Source organism: Ptychodera flava, chromosome 1, assembly GCF_041260155.1.
Source record: "Ptychodera flava strain L36383 chromosome 1, AS_Pfla_20210202, whole genome shotgun sequence".
NCBI lineage: Eukaryota > Metazoa > Hemichordata > Enteropneusta > Ptychoderidae > Ptychodera > Ptychodera flava.
Genome location: NC_091928.1, coordinates 13,412,379 through 13,434,377, shown reverse-complemented (window position 1 = coordinate 13,434,377; position 21,999 = coordinate 13,412,379). Strand labels below are relative to the sequence as shown.

The window sequence follows — 21,999 nt, the reverse complement described above, 5'->3', positions numbered from 1 at the left end:
GAATGTTAATAATCAGCCATGAGACATATTTGACTAGTAGAAGTGTGGCAAATGGTAGAGTAACGTCATTTGATATTGTCGTAGCAAACAAAGCGCTACTTAAAACATTTGATAAACGTCTACGGCTATATATTCGATGTAACACTATCTCTTCTTGCTAACAGAAGTTATATTTTTCTGCCTCCAGTCGGTCTTGGTTTAGCTGTTCGTTTTTCGGCGTGTTTCTGATTCGAAATTGTGTAAATATTTATTTTTGATGACATCACTGATCAGGGGTTCCCATTACATTTCATCCAGGGTCAGAATATAAATTGAACCCCATCCTAATCGAGCCAACGGCGGAACGTTACGAGGACTGTGTCAAGTATCGGACTGCAGACCCACTGAGATACATCTCGTGCGCTGCACGCTCAAACTAGAACCCAGGATTATGAAATATTTAAGGTAGAACGCGCCTCGGGGACAGATATTCGGACTATCAAACTTTTACAATTCTTTTCTGATATACCACATGTGGGGGTCTATTTGAATCTCTTGGTGTATGAAAACTGTTCACCCGGCGGTTTTTCGAAATTCGAAAATTTATTTTTTTCCATAGAGTTAACACAGGGATGGCGACTATTTTGAATTTGGATAAATCTTTGATTATTTGTCTAGTACCAGAATTTGCACGGTGACCCCCGATTTGTATTCTTGATTTCGAAAGAGAATGGTTAAAAGATTCCTTAACGAAAGTTTGAGCAAAAGTTTGTATTTCACTTTCGAGGCGCATACTACTTTACAAGAAATAAGCACAACCAGCGATGGTATACCATGAAATTTTGACCAGTTCACGACATATATACTCGAGCGATAGCGAGTGCATATATGAAGTGACCTGGTCAAAACTTAGTGGTATACCGTAGCTGGATGTGATTAATTGCTATTATGTCATATCAGTATTTTGAAATTCTTGCACGAAACGTCAAAAAAGAATTTTTGTTCTTGCTGAGAGCTCGCGCGTGTGCCAGCCACGGTATATCGTGAGTATACCATGGGTCAACAGTTATTTTTGCTTTTCTACCAATCAGATCGCTGTATTTGGGCCATCAATATACTGATATGATATAATATGAAATACGAAATATTATAAATAAAATGGCGATTTATTGCAATATGGTTGAGCTTGCTTTCTGCTCAGCGTCATTTCGAATTATACTAAATATACTTCTTATAGTAGTCTATGTCACTTCCAATATAGTATAAGCATACAATAGGAAGACGGCCACCTTTCGCAGGCAGTCTTCTCTATAAGCCTGTGAAAAAATTATGTTGTACTCGTCATAATGAAATGGTTTTAAAGTTTTAATTATATGTGTACTTTCAATATTAACGTTTCAGTGAAAGCCTTTCTCTCTCTCTCTCTCTCTCTCTCTCTCTCTCTCTCTCTCTCTCTCTCTCTCTCTCTCTCTCTCTCTCTCTCTCTCCCCTTGTAAAGGAGTCAAAATGGCATCACAGAAACACAGTTTGCAATATTCTACGTCTGTTAGGACATCAAGCAATTCCCTGACCAGAACATGTCCCGGTGATAAAAGTGCAGTAAAATACAGGGTTAAAAACAAGAGTCTGAAAATACCTTCCTTATCATGGTCGCTTTGTACGTTATATGAAGACTTTTGACGACACACTAGTTGCTACGATTTAATTCGTCAGGTTAGGTTAGGGACTCGGGAAACAGTTAATAAATGGGAGGGCTCTTTCTCCCAAAGTATACCTACTCTATAATGAAATGCTGATGAAGGCGTGCATATTTTTGAATTTATAATTGTCGGTGCTATTTATTTTCTTTCAGTTGGATATAAAATATATGATAAGGCTCTAAACAGAATTATTGGGGGCTAGTGTTTTGTTTTTTTACAAATTAAATCTACCTTAAAATCAAGGGACAAAGTTGAAATCATATCGATGTTTTGAAGTCATACTGATCGCCGACTACATGTCGGCTGTATAGATACATTTTAATGGCGAAAAATCAGTTTAGATAAGTGTCTGTGAACATGGCTCGACCCTTGATAATGCACAAGTTAGATACTAAAAAGTGGTCGAACAATTAAAACCCGAGTTGTTTTTTAACCGTTGTCCGCAATTGTGGAATGCAAGACCAGCGATGGCATTCTGCAAGCCCTAGATGCCCACTTACATATTATCTATAATAATTAAAGCGATAACATCGATAACAGGCGATTTAACAAACAGGCTCTAATTTGTGACGCACCCATGTATGATTTATCGTATTTTTCGCCGCCTCTTTATCTTTTATCTTAGATTAATAGATGTCGTATGACTCATTGGAATTTCTTTCGCTCCCTCTATTTTGACTTAGAATTATGTTGCCATAACAGGTGGATTTGACCTATCGTGCAGTAGCGGAATGAATGATGAAGTAAAGAAACTTTTAACACTCGATATTGTAATGAAATGATAGCTTTCAGGACTTGGAGATGGTCCGGATGCACTGTGAAGTATTAGTTGAAATAAATCGCAGAAGTTTCTGAGAGTTCTATTGTTCATTTTCGCTTTTCACTTTCCCCCTTATAATTTATTTTATTCATTTCCCCTCATAATTTATTTTATTCAATGAGTTTTATCTGTAATATCTTCATGTCATTAACGCCTAATCATTTAATTGTTTTTAGCTGTGATGACATATTGTGCAACTTCTGCAGAAACATCACAGACGCTATGTACAGCGCCTCCAAAGGCGTCACTTTACTTTATTTCGTTTCTTTTTAATGCCAGAACTTTCGTTGAATCGTTCAGTTCTATTTTTATTACGTCAGTTCGTACACAGCTTTAGAATGTATGATAAATCATAAGAAATCTGAGGATTACTAACAACCTGAAACATTCAAAGGAACAGTGAGAGATACATCATGATGATAATCTTTTACCATGCAAGTTCTCCAGTTTGGGAAAATGATGAACGTTGCCATTTTGTTAAGTATAAACTTGGCCCGTTAAATCATAGAGAAAGATAGATAGAGTGGCAACGGATATTGTTTAAGGCGTGTAGCGGTTACGTAACCCATCCATGTTCGCCTCGCCTCAGGTTGCTCTCGCCTCTCTTTTCCGAAGAGTGCCGACCATGAATCCTTCGGTAATTTTCGGATTTTCGCCAATTGTTAAGCGAAAGTATGTTCGGCAAAGTTTGTGTTGTTGTTGTCGTGTGGTGCTGAGCAGAATTGACGTGCTGGCGAAAACGGGAGTGTTTTGAGCTTCATGAAAATGAGTTTTACCGTTTTAAAAATTCCTCTCATATTTTTATGAATATATAATGAGTGTATTTGAACCAAATTTGAAAGTCTTTTATCGATACTGTCTGGTTTTACTCAATGGTTTACGGTCAGCCATACCGTCTTTTACACGTGCGTCAAGGAAGGACATGTTTATGAAACTGCTGGCGTGTTATGTTTTGATTGGCGTGAAGCAGTGTTTCTGGTCTGAGAGCTCACAAAGTAACTATGGTTGCTACGCGACTGGCAGTACTATGCCATCTCGTCGTATTTTTCGCATAATCTCGTGTAATTATCAACCACAAACAAAGCCTCCAAAAAGTTTAACACCTTTGAAGCTCATTTTAATATGAAAAGCCAATAGTCTACCGAGACGACCATGGAACAAAAGGCATGCAAGTGTTGCCACTCTGTCTATATGTTTCTCTGTGGTTAAATGAATGACCTTGTTGAGACGAAATTTCAGAACCTGTCATCAAAATAAGATTATATGCATCCATACTGACCATGTCGTGCTTAAAAAACACCGCAGAGAGTAAACGTATTTCGTAGGTGTCAAAAAAACTTTAAATTTTGAACCAATGTGAAATGTTAACCGAAATTTGGATTATGCTTTTTGCATAGAATATAATAGAACACTGAGTACAATAAAAATAGTACGGCCTTCTTCTATGGGAAGTTAAACTGTAGACATCTCAAATAAGTAGATAAAATACATACATAAAGCTATGCAAATACTCAGACTTGTACGCAACTTGGCAACACTGACAATTTAATTCCGTTTGTAAATGAAATAAAAAACCTTTTCAATGATAGCTACCTTGTTGCATTCTACCTTTCTAACTGCAAGCTGTCTCAGTGTAAGTAACAAAATTGATGTCCCGTCTTAATTTTCAAAGAAATGCCCTATCAATTTTTTTTTGGCAATTAATTATTTGATGCATTTTCTGACGAAACTTGACGTTAACTGCAATGGGAATTTCGCATCACAAAGTGCTTCAGTGTTTGCATTGTGCTGCAAAAGGTTCCCAACTTCTTGATTGAATGTCGAACACATAGCAACAGCTGAAAAGAATTAAAAGGACGCATCAAAATGACACGAGTAATACTTATGAAACTCACTATTCGATGAAATACAATGTATAAAGTTACAGCACAGATTGTTCACATTATGTTAAAATGTATACGGTAATCGTAGAACAAGTACAGAAAACAGTGACAACATTTTGGATTTCCGCCGTCGGACTTCAACAATTTTATACAGCGAATTTGGCGAGTTTTTGACTGCATTTGCCCCACAACCTGACTTTCTCGATAAGGCTGTACGTGATGCAGAAGTTGCGTAATTCGTTTTACTGTGTACAATGCAGATTCTCAAGCAAAACGACAAATAATAAAGTTGAACAATTGTGATTCATTTATTTACTAATAAACGTAACTGATAAATGATTGCTGGTTGACCACAGAGCTGTTATAATAGTGCTTGATTGAGTACTAAACTTGTAATTTACTTTTGCAGGTGTAACTAAATCGCTTGCAGCCGTAGTCGAAATATTCATGTAAAGGCAGAGCCAGATAAATCATTGCTTATTCAATGTGCACAACGAATGTGTCATCATCATCATGGCAGGCTATTCTTCTGAAACTGACTGGAAATACATTGACTGGGATTGGCAACATCTTTTGTGACTGTTTATTGTGCGGAAAGTGCAGAAGATAGCATTGCAACAGTCATCGATGCATTGGTCCTGCTCATGAAATGCGCCTGCGTTAAGCCAACGCCACCAAGCAGAGTTATGATAATGATGAGATTTTTGCCCACTTAAACTAGTCGATCAGTCTTAACTTTCAACTCAAACTCACTGAGGGACTGTGTTCAAGTCAACGTACGCCCTAGATAAGATAAGATAAGATAGGATAAGGGATGACTATGTTTTGAAGAGATGTAATTTGATGTGACTAACCAGTGAGTACCTCAAATTGAGAGAAATTTTCCTAGCAAGACTTTAACATATTTAGTATATAGTTTCAGTTCCTTTTGTGCAATATAATCATAGGTTTCAAACTAGTTTAAATATGTTAGTCTTTAGACTTTAACATATTATTAGTTTCAGTTCATTCTGTGCAATAGAATCATTGGTTTCAAACAAGTTTATGCCAGTCTCAGATGTACGTCTCAGTCTATCCCTGTATTCCAACTTTACTTACTTTCCGTTTGGCATGGATTTACTTCCGTTACTCTGGCAATGCGTATTTCTAGGCTAACTCGTGACAGTTTTTGTGTATTTATTGGCATTTCCATAATTATGTTCGGTTTTACTGTCATGCCCGTAAACTCCTGATGCTAAGCTATGTTCATAAAAAATGGGACTTTCTCCACTGCATTTTAGGCTAAGAAGCTACGGGCACTTCTTTCGTAAAGGTTTAGCAACAGCAGAGAGTTACTTCATCTAAAAGAGTTCTGGTAACCAATTATTCAGACATTTCTCTTTTATAAAACGGTACTGATAACTGAAATGCATAATTAATCAGATATTTGCTTGGTTGTACACTGTCCAATATCGAAAGTGAGTAACACGGTGCAAGCGATAAAAACGAGACAAAAAGTAGAATATATTATAGTGAAAAATGTCTAACACACTCCAACACTCTTGACATCCCTGATATTATAGATCAGAAACTATTCTTAGACGTTTTTACGTAGATCCCATTTTATTGGAGTGATCTATTTTCGTCTAAATAAAAAATGCAAAAGCATGTGTCTGACATTGGCTCGTTGGTTACACACATGACAATTGTTGTATCGAGGTGCTCTCTTTATTTTCGGGTTTCTTTCCGCACACAATCCGATATGGATGCTACATTCCTATCGAGGTGTAAAAAACAAACGCATTGGAATCAGGCTATCAGAAAAACAATTTCCAACTATCTACAGCACACGTTTGTCGTTTCGAACTCTACGTATGGCACCGTTCTTTTAAACTGGCAGAATGTTCCCAGGGGACACATCGTCCAGCTATAAAGGCCTTTATTCTTACAAAGAATTTATCTTCTGATCTACAGCCCGTTTTGACCCATTTGGAGAGTAAATATATCGAGGAGACGACATCAAGTGTTCATCTGATTTTCTTAAACGCAGCGCTGTTGTTTTTGTGAGTCAGAGACAGTGGTCTGTACTTGCCAATAAAAAGTTTCTTTAGGCCTTGTACTTGCTTTTCTGAACGAAATCTTCAAACATTTGCCAGTCTCTCATTTTTTGCTTTTTGTTATTCTTTTATTTTTTGAAAAAAAAAACAAGACATTTCAGAGAAATACATTTAAGCAGAGGAACAAACTCTGTGGCAATTCTAATAGCGCCCTCTACAGGGCGCATCTATTTAACTTTCACATTTGGGTGGACTATGACATGAAAGGTTTTTTTTTAAATTTTATTTGCTCATCAACAGCGCCATCAGGCAGCCACTTACAGACAAGAAAATAATAAAAAAGGATAAAATACACTAAAATTTATACAAACAAAAAAGCACTCTAACATTCAAACAATGACAAAAACAAATTAAAAGTTGAATGAGATTCTTCAAAAACATCGACATCGCAAACCTTATCAATCAGATCATTAAAAGTCGTGACGTACGTCCAATCAGGCCATTTTTGTAACAACAACTCTAAATAAGGGATGTGTAACAGAGGTCTATGTCTAGCAGAGTATCTAGGTACGCATAGACCATAAAAAGCTGTACAATCTGTAGAGTCATAAGAAGATAAAAGGCATTTACGCACAAACATACAATCAAATAGTTTCCTACTTAAGAACAAAGGTTGAATTTTAAAAAGATTACAGAGCAAGTTGTAGTCACAATTACACCAAGATGAAAAGTCACTGTGACATCCCTGTTTATGATGTAAATATTTAAGAAAATGTTTCTGAATTGACTCAATACGGTTTGACTGACTCTCAGGTATCATGTATCGTATATCACAGTTATACTTCACGTTGTATTGTTATCATATGATATACATCTCTAATTAATATATGCATATGAAGTACTTGACGATGCGACAAAATCCATGGCCGACTAGTTGACTTTCTGTAGTAACACCAACAAATACATTTACATCAGAACATAAACAACAGAGAAACGTCTGTTTTACCCTACTTGCAAATGCTATTTAGTGATCACATCATCGAGGTCAAGTTGTCAGGTTAACTGCACATCGTGTCATACACAAAATATCTGCGGCGATCGAGGCACAAAGTTTGAACCACATTCATTCCCTAGAATTCATGAACATCTTGATGGAAAATCAAGGAAATCTGTTTGATTCGCAGCGTCAAATCCCATCCGTACAGCAGCCGAGCAATGTGTAAAACAATACTAAAGCCTTAAGGTAGAATGCACCTCGGGTACAGAAATTTGGGCCTTCAAATTTATGAATTTTCTTCTGACCTACCACTTGTGGGGGCTCATTTTGAAGCTCTTGGCGAAAGAAAACTTTTCACCGTCTTAATTTTTCGAAAATCGAAAATTGTATTTTTCCCACAGAGTTAACACAGGGATGGCGGCCATTTTGAATATTAAATATCGAGAAATTGCAAGTTATTTGTCTCCCTAGTACCACATTTGGCACGGTGACCCCTGATTTTTATTTTTGCTTTGGTAAGAGAATGGTTGAAAGATTCCTTAAGGAAAGTTTGAGCAAAAGTTTAAGTCTTTCACTTTCGAGGTGCATATTACCTTAATACAATAAGGTGACGATTATTAATATTGTCCCTGTCATCAAAATGCTTTTTATTTCACACCATTTCGGTAATATGTTAGTTTTTTATTAACAAACAAACGTAGTGCCATTGACATCTTGTATAAGAAAGCAAATACGTATGATTCAAAAATGTTTATTGCTATATGGCAAAAAAGGAAGTGGGTGACAAACCGTTTCATATGGGGCAACATCATTAAAGACCAAAATTAATTTTGCATTTGTAATAAAACAAATAAACTCAAATTTGCTTACACTAAGCTAAATTGGATTAAGCTAAACAAAGCAAAGCTACGCTAAACTAACCTAAACAAGGATAAAATAAAATACACGTACATGTTGTATTGAAGTTACCTGAACAAAGCTTCATTTTACTGAACAAAACGAAGCGAAAGAAAACGAAGCAAAAAAAAAAAAAGCAAATGAAAAAAAAATCTAAACTTAACTAAACCAATGCAAAAAAAGAAAAGAAAAGAAAACGTCCAAAGTGTTTGCATAAAACTCTGTACAACGGTATGGTATAAACTTCTTTCAAATAAACAGATGCAAATTTGTAACCTTGTTAGAATTGAACTGCCTATAACTGCAAATTACATTTGAAAAGTAATAATCATTAGGAGAACTATGAGAGGTTATATTCATGATAATACGATTGGATTCGGGATAATTGGATATCATTTTTTTCAATTTTTAAACCTGTATGGTGCCTTATGGCTGAATATTGCGATATTACAAATTACTCATAAAAACAAGTCTGTATCTTAAAAGGAAAAGCAGATGAGATCACATTTGCAGATCAAACAGACAACACTTCAGCATCCAATTATCCAAAATTAGTTCCAATCGTGTTTCATACATTCGTCCATAATAAATCACGTGCACCAATCTTCACATTCTTCTTGTCCTGTAAATAGACTGATTCTGCTCTACTCGGACACCAACTTTAGAAATCATCTGTAAAAGAGTTGACATTAAATTGCCTTGTCACTATTCTATCGCACATTTTCTTGAATACTATGGCACTCCAATATCCAGGTCATCAAGCAGTACATTCCCTTATAAAAATTGTCAACTTAGAAGAAATGAGTTTACTTGATTATGAAGAAGTCGCGTAGTAGTATGTGAGCCGTACAAATAAATCAACTAAAACCAGTCTGTCTATCAAGGGTACTTAATTTGGTCTCAAATATCAGTCTTATCTACTCAGCTTTAAAACATCATGAGTGTAAAGCCGCTGGTAATAAAAAACTGTTTGTAACCTTGGGAAACACTCTATGGACTTGCTGTATGAGCAAAAGAAAGTTTTTAAAATGATTACAATTCGTTCTTTATCACCTACCTGATCCATTAAATATCAGAAAGATAGCCAAAAAGACTGAACTTACTTATGGAGAAAGTCGAAGATTTAAATATATCAAATGGGGAGATAAACTATCTCCATCGATAATCACTGAAAGCAACAAGTCCTATGCAATATTAAAACCTGGCTAAAAAAAATGTTGTTTGTGTGAGTTGCTGGCAATATCTTCATCACTTTGTTTCTGATTTCGTCAGGTATACCGAAGTTCAAGTTACATCAAGTACATGTGGATTATCATATGTGTAAAGTACTTGGTGATACTTTGTTTTCATACTGAGTATTTTGGTTATCATGTATGGACTACAATTCAGACAATATGGCAAAACTGTACAGAAGAAGAAAAGTACATATACTTGTAACAGTTATCAAGGAGGAGAGTTATTTGCCACATACGGTATAATTTTTTTTACAAAGAAACCGGGAAATACGGTGGGAATTTGTGTACATAGGATATGAAAAGTACATAAGTTGGTGATCATCACATGACAAGGGCAGGGACACTTTTCTTACAGGTATTATAGCATTTAGTGATTCACTAAGTAAACACATAAGATTGCATTTACTATTGTTTGCATTGAGCATCAATTGCTACGCAATTCCATGCCCGTCGGGAAGTGATCTCTGCCGTTGTCAAAGCACTCTTTCCCATCAACAGCCCCAATTTCTAGTTTCATCTTTTTTTAGCACGTTGGCTTTGTATGAAAAAGTGGGTAGCTCCTCTTGAATAACCATGAGAACTGGTGCAAGCACAAAGGACAAAATTAAGTTTTGCTGAATGCTCCATATTAATGCAATATTAAACAATAGGGGGTGAAATATCTTACACATACAGATTTCTGATTTTCCAACGTGTTAAAGAATGGTATTGCTTTTCACAGAGAAAACTGAGAACTTTCACTTTCATTATACAGCCATGTGCCCTGTTAGCCATCTGAATCAAAGGGCAACAAACACCGTGAACACACAGTAGACACAAGGACATTGCCAATACAAAATGAGAATGTGTAAAGAAAAATTAAAAAATTCCGAAATTGAATCAAATCTTGTACAACTTACTTTCAACCAGATATGAACTGTAAATGCTCACGTGTTTCATTATATATTGCAGTTATGTATAAATTTGAACATTTGCTACATGTTTGCAACTTCATTGAAAGTATTATGATCAACATAATAAACAATATTCACCACAGATTAACTCTATAGGTCATTAAGTATTAAAATATGTAATTAACTGAAATAAAAATAATTAATCTCTTTGACTGCTATAATTGTATCACCACTTATGTAGCAAGTGTTATCGCCTTTGGTCAAGTCCTTCAAACTATATATTCCAAACTTTGAAAGCTCATTACATATGCAAACTATTAATCAGCTGACATGAAAACTTAAGTGCGAAATGACTTCCAATATTGGTATAACCTGGTGTAATCATCAATGTCATAGCATGTTATGCCAACTTTGATCAAATAAATCCAAAAATATATCCCTAATTAGGAACGTTAATTAAATACACACATAAGGAATGGGCTGAAGCAAAAATGTTTAATGCCTTTCAATAACGTTAGCTTACATAATAGTATCTTTAATGTACATAGCAAGTTTCATCAATTTTGGTCATGTAAATTCAAATATATATCCCTTTTTTCAAAAATTCATTAAATACGCAAATTAGGAGCTGGATGAAGTAAAATGCTTAATGACTTTCAATAATGTCGTATCGTAGCTACTTTAATGTACATAGCAAGTTTTGTCAACTTTTGTTCAGTCAATACAGATAAATATCCCTGATTATGAAAGTTCATTAAATATGCAAATAAGAAATTGGCTAAAGTTAAAATGCTTAATGATTTTCAATAATGTTCTATCATAGTATCTTTAATGTACATAGCCAGTTTCATCAACTTTGGTCTCGTTAATTCAAATAAATACCCCTAATTAGGAAAGTTCATAAAATATGCAAATAAGGAATTGGCTGATGTAAAAATGCTGAATGACATTTAATAATGTTCTATCATAATATCCTTAATGTACATGGCAAGTTTCATCAATTTTGGTTTTGTAACTTCAAATAGATATCCTTAATTTCAAAAGGTCATTAATATGCAAATTAGGATTTGGATGAAGTAAATGCTTAATGACTTTCAATAATGTTAAATCATAGTATCTTCAATATGCATACCAAGTTTCGTCAATTTTGATCGAGTATATTCAGATATATACTCCTAATTAGAAAATTTCATTAAACATGCAAATTAGTAATTATCTTTCACGTCACCCCTTAATATCTTTCAAAGCTGATATATCTTGGTGTGATCAACATTTGTAGCGAATCTCATCAAATTGTGTGCTGTCGTTGTCAATATATATCAGTTTTTTCTAAAATCATTAATTATGCAAATGAGCAAAAAGTAAGCAAGCCACACCCACCAAAAACTAATCAGTTCTTGCCATTTGCAAACTGAATCTATGTATCAGATTTGATTCTGATCTGATGAGCTGTTTTTGAGATATTGAGTACACAGACAGACAGACAGACAGACAGACAGACACACAGACAGACAGACATCGCTGCGACATATGCCCACGTGTGTCAACACGTGAGCAAAAAGGGCACAAGGACAATGATGGAGAATGTTGTGATGCACAGCTTGTTGAGTTTAATTGTCATTTACTGAATGATGTCAGATTTTGTTATTGCACATTTTGACTGTGTAAATTATTTTTTAAATTTTTACCACTTTTGTCGTATAGAGAATATTTGTCTTTGGAGAGGAAAAAAGTCTATGGAAAAGACGCAGCAGTATGGAATTGGACCTTAGAATGTGTAAGACAGGTGCCACAACAAAGAAAAGGGTTTGATTGTGGTGTCTTCGTGTGCCTCTTTGCCAGACTGATTGCCAGTGATGTTGCTGTGAACTTTACACAAGTAAGTGTTACAGTAGTGGAAGTGCAATATACAACATAACACAGAAGAGACACATGCTCAGTAATATTGTTTGTTAGTTTTTATACTCTCAGTTTACACAAGATAAATCTCGTACCTACAACACCATTGGAACTAATTTGGGATAATTGAAAGGCAAAGTAATGTCGATTCCATCTACAAATGTAACCTCATCTGCTTTTCTTTTCACGTTAAACACTTGTTTTTACAAGTAATTTGTAATATTTCAACACTAAGCTATAGGGCTCCAAACATATTTGAGAAATTTGAAAAACATGAAAATCCAATTATCCCAAATTAGTTCCAATCGTGTTCTACACAGATAGTTAAGAAAACTTACTATTGCTCAAGTTGGTAGATTTCAAAAACTTCAGAGTTGAACAATGGCGATCGAAATGAATTAAAAATATCTTGATTGCTGCTGTGCTTACTGTCAAGATTCTATGTAGTGGACAAGTTATTGGTCTTTGGCAGAAAAATGTAAATGACACAAGTTTCCAGTAGCCAATAGAAATTTACACTGCAGGTAAGCCATGCAGTGTCGCCAAGTTACTCGATGACTCAATCAGATAAGTGTTATGCTAATTATCTTGTAACAGTTTTTCATTAATTTTCTATTGCAGGAAGAGGTAGGAAGATTCCGTAACCAAATTGTGTATGAAATATTACATAAAAGGATTCTGGACTGGCACTGAATTGAATGTGGATTCAGGAGAGAAGACTTGCATGCAAACGCGGAACTCTGTGTCTTAACTTGAAACCAGTTTTCACTACTTTCGATGGACAATGTGGCTTTAAAAGAGAGTTCCGTCTGTTATAGGCCTCTTAAGTATAATACAAGTATTCTTGCAAATGACTACTGCCAGAGGGTTCTAAGTGAACATGTGCCTTCTCATTGCAAAGTACAAATAGACTGTATTGTTTGACCAGGCATTGACAACAAAGTGATTTTCACCAGGAATTTGTTCCTCTTAAAATTTTGGTGCACAAAGGATAAAAAATAAAAATACCAATGTTAATTCCCATATTAGGTTACCATGGCACAATGTAAAAGTGCAGAAAAATGTGAAGAGAACACTAGACTAATATTTTAGAAAAACGTCAACTTTTGCTAACATCTTCATCAAGGACACTTGTAACCAATCTCTTGCAAAATCAAGAGTACAACTCAGGGACACCATGCAAATTTCAGCACGGAAGAAAAAGTAATAAACATTTACTAAAACATTATGAAAAGCAATGTGGCTGCCTTCTCTGTGTTTACTGTATGGGGACAATTACGCTTTAACTTTTAAAAAAATACAGTACTTAAAGAGTTATTTACAACATAAGCTTCGAAACACGTGCAGTGCAAACTCAAATAATTGCCTTCCACCTCAACCCCCTTCCTCCACCATGCGAAAGTTTGAAAGTGCAAAAAATAATTATCAGCAAAGAAACGATCAGGATTTATGCCATTGAAACAAATTGAACGTCCAACAGACGTGTAAATGGCTGGATTGTTGGCCACGTAATTAAAAAAGCAGAAAGGTGTTTAACTACACCACACAGTCAGGCAAAAGGGCATTCTGTCTGGTATAATTATATATCTGTGTATAGCACCGACTTGGTACAAGCTAAACTGTAGTGTCAAAACAGCGTGATGTACATGCCATAATCAAAATATGGGTACATCCCCTCCCACCCTAATGCAATTAATAACGTTTGCCATGCATGTGTTTTAATTATCCACATTCCTTAATTATGTCCTGTGGAAATGTGTTCTTGAAGTTGAAAAATCACATGATATATTTGCAGTTTGCCTAGGAGAGTGTTATAATTTGTGATTAAATTGCCAAGAAACACTTTGATGTAATTTGGCTTATTGTTTCAAAGCACGTATGAAGATTTTCTATTGACACATCACAGCCTAACTTCAATGTAACAAAGGATCATATTAGCACCACAAATTGACTAGAGTGCTAGTAAATAGATTCTACAACTGTTAAGTGTCTGTAGTTAATGCACTCACAAATTATAGGTATTTCTTGGTGTAGGTTGGTGTGTGATGACAAATTACGTCATTGACTTTTACAGCGGTTCAACTTTAGAGAAAAAATTGTTGACTATCAACTGTAAGATAGGCTAAACTAAGATATAACCTGAAGCAAAAGACTGTACTGTTTTTGGATATGTTGTGATCTTCAAGTGATTAAAACAAGTACATTCATTTTAATCTGGAAATGCATTCGTTACTTTCTTTATAAACAGCATTCATACACCCAGTTGTGGAGAGTCCTAGTAAAATGGACTAATTATACTGTTGCAGTATTGGGAATGGAATCTGTACACAACTATGAAATTGATATTAAGATATCCAATACTCTTCGACTGTATGACAAATTAACTGCTATTGAATTTTGATCATGTAAGCCCTATACAATACAACACGTTCCAGTAAGAGTACTTTTCCTCCAGGAGCAAATTGTATCTTCATTTCAATTCATATAATGTATTCTGTCTGTGGGTGTATGGTGTGAACCTGGTACGAAATGAAAGGGTATCACAAAATTTCTTGTAGGGGAATGTAACTTAAACAAATTTGAAGGAAAAATATCTACTCTCTCTCTTCATTGTTACCGCATGCCTGGAAATTAAGAAAATACAAAAATAGTACTAGTATGCCACATTGTGGGAATACAAATATTATTGATTATTGTCAATATTGTTGTTTTGTGTCAATTGTGCAATTTTGATTCTTCTCCCCACAGTCCATTCAAACTCATCGTTCAGCTTGCATAAATTTAGCTTGTGCCAAGATAGTTGAGTGTTATCGGTCGCAAGCTGATTTAACCCTTTCACCCCCAGTTCCCTGTATACAGGTCCAAGATCACCATTGATAACAATGGGTTTGGGGGGAACCATGTATAACTCAAGCTTCAAAAATATAAAGGTTCTTAATTTTATTTGGGATTACAGGTTGCTTCAACATGCTAAAAGGTGTGTACAATCACCTATAATTTACATTTGACCTTGCATGAGGGTGGGATTCAGTCTTCTAAATGACTGTGTGGTGACATCCTTTATTTTGTGTGACCACTCTGTAAAAATCTTCGATTTGCTTGATCTCCACTTTCCATAGTGCCATAGTGACCAAGGCTAAATTCGCATAGGTGTTAAATTTGTTGGAGAAGAAATTGTAATTTATACCAAATACTGCAGTTATTAAATCTTAATAAATTCTTAGAAGCTTATACTACTCTATGTTTTAAACATAATATCATGGAACGTGCAACCACACTTTAAGAATATCAAGGTAAGTAAATAGAAATGTACACAGGCTTAAACCCAACAGCTTTTAAATGTGCTGATTTACTATCTACCCAAATGGCCAACAACATGGCCAAGGTCATTATATAGAATTTATATTTTCTGCATAAATTTTCTTAGCCCTGATTGTGGATATTGGCTCAATGATAACTTTCACAAGAATAGTTCAATCTATTGATTTTAGCACAAGTATTGCACAGTATTTTACTCCCTGCTTGTATAATAAAAAAATCATTTCATCAAAATGTCAATTTACAAAATTAACCTCATGATCAGTGCTTTGTGACTAAACTTACCCCAAACGTCCAGGTAGAATTGAGTTTTCGAACAATGAAATATAAGTAACTTTAAAAGGACTTTTGGCAGTCTCTGAGTAATATTTTCATATAATTTCTTACCAAAATATGAATGAAAATAATATTACATGTAGGTGAACCGATAAAAAGTCTGTAACAAGCAATACCTTTGCTAGGGGGACTGTTCAATGAACATCGACAACGTATATCGACATATTTGTGACGATAGAGGGCGCTTTTTAGAAAACTTGTGGAGAAAAGATCTGAATAACGGTGATAGGATTTATCCAGATGATCTTAATACTGATATCAAAAAAGTCACTCTGGATAACCTAAACGCCGAAGTGGATGTACGCCGTATCATCGCATTCTTAAACATGTATGGTGAAGTGGAAGGTGAAAAAACCATTTCCTATAAAATATCAAAGGATGGAAGAATGGTGATAAGAATGAAGATTAACAAAGATATCCCCAAGTATGTATGAAAAGCATGGAGGTACAGCCATCGAGATAAGCTACCAAGATCAACCAGCTAAAGTAAGTTCACCGGTAATTTGCTACATATGTCACATGTTCGGTCATATTGGACAAACCTGTCCAAAAGCGAAGACATGCTTAGCATGCGGGAAAAAGGACATCTTCGTAAAGACTGTAGACAATGGTCCATTAATCAGTCACGATTACGTCAACAGCAAACAACCACCTTGGTCGATTCTACAAAACAACAGCAGAAAAATGGTGGGCAGTACAGTCTCAACAAACAAGAAGTGCCCAAAGTAAACGGAAATTCTGCAAGCAAAACCAAGCCGATAAATGGAAACAAAAAGATGGAAGAAGTAGGTGCCAGATCTGAAAATAAAGTCCCTGAATCTGGAAGCAGAAATGAAAAGAATGAAAAGAATGCGGCAAAGTCAACAAACACAAGCACTGTTGACTCGGCCGCTGCTCTAGATACACTCCAGATGGAAAGAGCCGATAACATGCAGGCAACCGTGCGGGAAGATAATACAACCAAGATAAAAAGATCCCATGAACAAGCAGAAATGACACCATTCAGACCACCAGGTCAAAGAAGAAGATTCAGGCGTAGAAATAGAAGACAAATGGAGAAGAATTTAAGGTACATACATCTAACAAATATGATCTGCTGTCATCAGGAGATGAGGAGGACGATGATGACGGTAAAGATGAAGATGAAGGTGATGGTGATGATGAACAGGGAGATGGTGACTTGCAAGGAGAAGAGGACACCATGGATTGTGTGGATAGTGTGGATACAGAAAATGAAAATGGTGGAATAAAGCAAAACAACATAACAACTACTACTAAGATAAATGAAGAACAGGCTGATAACACTTAACACAAATGGGTTAAGAAACCCAACAAAAAGGAAGCAATGCTTTGAATACATAAAAAGACAAAGAGCAGACATCATATTTCTACAAGAAACACACTGCGCATCACAGATTGAAGCTGACGCATGGACAAAAGAATGGGGTGGTGAGGGAATATGGAACAACTATAAAAACAATAGCAGAGGAACAGCCATACTCTGGAAGAAAGATTGCGAACTTGACATTAAGGTAATTAAAATGGCTCACGAAGGACGAACTATTATTGCTATGTTAAAATATGACAATGTTAATATTTTACTTCTGAACATCTATGCTCCAAACTCTGTTAAAGAACGAAAAAACTATTTCAATTTACTCAGTGAGGAAATTGAAAAGCCTCACGAGATCATGAATCAGATTCCATAATATGTGGCGGTGATTTCAACTGCGTTGTAGATACATCCAAAGATAAGATATCCTCAGCTAGGTTGTGTAATGATAGTAGTGTACGGGAGATTAAAGCTATGATGAATCAGTTCAATCTGACTGATGATTTGAGAAGATTACACCCACATCTTCTCCAATACACGTGGCACAGACTTTGCAAAGACAAAAAGAACTATCAGACAAAAGTCAGACTGGACCGGTGGCTCTTCACGAGTGACTTGTTTACTGAGGTTAAAAAGTGTGAAATTTTATCTTGTGTTATTTCAGATCATCAACCAGTTGTAGTTGATATGGAATCTTTAGAAGGTGTAAAACGTGGGAAAGGGACATGGAAATTCAATAACAGTCACCTGTCATGTACTCATTTCAAAAACCAAGTAGAAAACCTCTGGAAATTTTGGCAAAGTCTAAAGCCTCTTTTGATGACATTTCAGTTTGGTTGGACAAAGGCAAGGATAAACTTCGAGAATTGGCCATTAAGTATAGTTTACAGAAAAACAGAAGTAATAAGAAACACCGTAATCTGTTGGAAAAAAGACTGCACAATATGATGACATCAGATCAATCTGCAAGTGATATTGAAGAGGTTAAAAACCAGTTAAAATCATACGAATTAAATCAAATACAAGGACAGCAAATTCGATCAAGGGCCCAATGGGTTGAACAAGGAGACAAGTCTTCAAAATATTTCCTCAATCTAGAAAAACAGAGAGGTAAAGAGAAACTATTCGAGGAGGTTAGAGACAAGAGTGGCAAAATAGTCACTGATATTGATTCTATATTAGACATACAAGCAGAATTTTATGAAGATCTTTACAAACAAGAAAATGTTGACACCCTACTACAGAGGGAATTAATAGATAAAACCAACATTGTTTTAAGTAATCAAGATAAACAGAGTTGTGAAGGTCAAATTACACAGGAAGAAGCTCTTAACGCTTTAAAGTCAATGGCCAACAATAAGTCACCAGGTTCTGATGGCCTTTCAGTGGAATTCTATAAATGCTTCTGGCATATTTTAGGGTCTGACCTAATTGAAACATTTAACGCTTGCTTTAATTCAGGGGAATTAACGAACAGCCAGAAACTTGGTTTAGTTTCTTTGCTCTATAAAAAGGGAGATAAGGCAGACTTAAACAATTGGAGACCGATAAGTCTCCTCAATGTAGACTATAAGATTCTTGCAAAAGTAATTGCTAATAGGGTGCGGAAGGTAATTGGCAAAATATGTAGCCCAGATCAATGTGGATACATCCCGGGCGGGAGATAGGTGATAATATTGTCTTTACTAGAAATATTATTGAATACACTAATTTTACTGATAAACCTCTTATTGTCATAAGTCTTGACCAAACAAAAGCTTTTGACAGGTTAAACAGAGACTTCCTTTTTCAAGTCCTTGACAAATTCAACTTTGGCACTGACTTTATCAAGTGGATAAAAATTCTTTATGATAATACTACATGCAAAATTAAGTGTAATGGCTTTCTTTCTCGCTGTATTCAACTTCAGGAGGGTGTGAGACAAGGGTGCCCCTTATCACCGTTACTGTATATCATGGCAGCAGAAGTGCTAGCCGAAAATATTAGTAAAGATGACAGCATATCAGGATTCATACTACCAGACAAACAAGAGGAAAAATTAAGAGTTTTGCAGATGATACGACTCTTTACTTGAGAAATTTGAAAAGTATTACTCAGTCATTGAAAATGTTCAACAAATATATAAAAGCAACAGGTGCAAAGCTGAACAAAAAGAAATCCAAAGGTTTATGGGCTGGGAGTTTTAAAAACCGCACTGATTCAGTGGAGGGGATCGATTTTTCAAACAAGGTTTTACAAATCTGGGAGTTGGGTTTGGAAACAGTAACACATCTAGACAACACTGGAAAACAGTGATGGAAAAATTTACGAATTGCCTTAAGATCTGGAATACTAGAAATCTGTCGTTTAAAGGCAGAGCAATAGTAGCTAATATGCTGGCTGCATCAAAATTATGGTACCTGGCATCATTTGATCACGTACCTAAGGAAATTATTAATGAAGCAAATAGTAAATTATGGAAATTTATTTGGAGAGGTAAACGAGAAGTTATAAAAAGGGGTATTTTCATTCAAGATATGATGACTGTGGCAAAAAAGTTGTCGACATTGAAGAAAAATTAATGCACTCCAATTAAAGTGGCTTATGAAACTATTTGAGAAAATCCAGATAAGGGGACCCCTAAATGGGCCAGCTTATCAAATATTTCATAGCGAGTTATGACAATAAACTTAATAGTGATTATCACTACCTCCATCTCAATTTCAAAGTCAACAACAAACGAACCCCAATGGTGTATGGGGATATGTTAAATACCTGGAAGTCACTTAGACTTACAAGAGTGAATCTGCCAACATCAAAACAGAATCTTCTTAGAGAAGTTCTGTGGTATAACGACAATATTAAGAATGAAGGAAGTGTCCTCTTTTATGACAAATGGTCAAAGAGTGGAATTTTAAGGCTTAGGGACATCTGGAATGATGACAGAAACGACTGGCTTCAACAATGGGAAATATTGCAAAAATTAGAGGAGGTACAAATAGACATGTGCAAGAGGAAATCAAAACAGAGTATGAAACACTCCTCAATGCTATTCCAGATTCCTGGAAACAAATCATTTCTTCAAACATCAAAAATGAAGAAAACTATGATATCTTAGACTTAGAGAATTATGGTCTGACAAAAAGTGGGGTCAAAACCAAGTCACTTTATTGGAAATTAGTTGATAAGAAATGGCAGAGGTCAGATTGGTCAAAAATGGGCTGAGAATCTAAGTCTCACTGACAGTTACAAAGCTACTCTATTCAGCCGTCTTAATTCAACAGGAATTGTCAGCAATTCAGTAAATGATTTAAATTGGAAGATTTTCCATCGAGGCCTAGTCACAGGAAGCTTGGCCAAAACTTTCAATTTAAGTGATGGAAAATGCCATATTTGTGGCCAAGAAGAAACACTGGAACACATCTTATTTGAGTGTAAATATGTTAAAGAAATCTGGCAGAAATGTATTTCTTTCTTTGTCAGAAACCACAACTTTGATAATAATATCAATATCAAAAGATTAGCAATTGCAGGAATCGAAAATGATAATAATCAACATCTGACATTATTTACTGTATTACTTCCTTTGTAAAATATACAGTTTGGAATATTCGAAATTCGCTTACTCTTGATGGGATTAAAGTTTCCCTTCAATCCTATGTCATGCAATTGAAATATCATCTCTCCTCATGGATGAATACATTGTATTTCATTTATAAGATGATGAACAAAACTGAGGATTTTATCACAAAGTTTTCAAGCCTTGTAAGACAGGAAGGAGAAGAATGCATCCTGAATGCATTCATATGATGATCTTTGTAATCAAACAGCTAATTATTTGTTTTTTCACACAAGACGCATTGTAATTTTAACGCATTCACAGTTATGTAGATTTGTTTTATTTGTGACTATGTTGAAATAAATTTATCTTTTAAAAAAAAAAAAAAAAAAAAAAAAAAAGATCTGAATATTTCTATGGGCACAAAAGTTTTTTTTTTTCTGTGGATATATGCATTGAAAATTAAAGTACAATTTTCTGGGGGTGTCGTGTTATATAGGAGACGCATGTACGAGCCAGTCAACCATATCATTCGGGATAAAAACCAAATAGAAGGCCATTGCAGTACTGTATGATGTCTGCAAGGGAATGTTAGTTTTCAGGGGAAATTTTTTCACAGGGCAGAGGAAATCGACAATATTTTTTATCTCAGGCTAAGGTAGCTTCATGTCTGCTGGGGAAATGGAATGACAAAATTTTGAGGGGAATTTTTTTGCAGGGCAGGAAAATCGGCAAGTTTTTTGCCTTAGGGCAGGAGAGCTTCAAAAATTGAGAGTGGGGAGGGGAAACAGGCAAAAATAAGTGGGGAGTGGGTAAAAATTGAAGTTGGAGTGGGGAGGGTAAGTCAAAAAATTTTCAGTGGGAGGGCTAATTATGAACAGCTAATCAATTACCCTAATGACTTAAAATTAGTCAATTCACATTACTTGTCATGCACAATATATAATATCATAGTAAGGACCCCTTTGAAAGTGCATTGTTCGTTGGCTGCACCTGGTAAATGCCCGCTCCCGCTGCTGAGCATGTGTCAGTGGTGAAAATCTGCTGGGGTAACGGAGTTTCCTCTATGAAGAAAGCCATACCATCAAAAGATTTGCTGAGATTCGCCCACCAGCTGATGTCCGCTCTCGCTTGC

At 35.5% G+C, this 21,999-nt stretch overlaps 2 protein-coding genes across 2 annotated transcripts in view; one reads left to right on the top strand and one right to left on the bottom strand.

The window, feature by feature from the left end:
* The window catches only part of LOC139130905 (uncharacterized), a 78,408-nt gene extending 66,094 nt beyond the window's left edge, over positions 1-12,314 (top strand). Inside the window, exons 3-4 of the mRNA XM_070696715.1 lie at positions 9,585-9,637; positions 12,145-12,314. Coding sequence (XP_070552816.1) covers positions 9,585-9,637; positions 12,145-12,252 — 161 coding nt within the window. The 3' untranslated portion in view covers positions 12,253-12,314. The remainder of the gene's footprint in view (positions 1-9,584; positions 9,638-12,144) is intronic.
* Positions 1-21,999, bottom strand: part of LOC139130895 (uncharacterized) — a 140,908-nt gene that overhangs the window by 6,642 nt on the left and 112,267 nt on the right. The gene's annotated exons all lie outside the window — the stretch shown is intronic.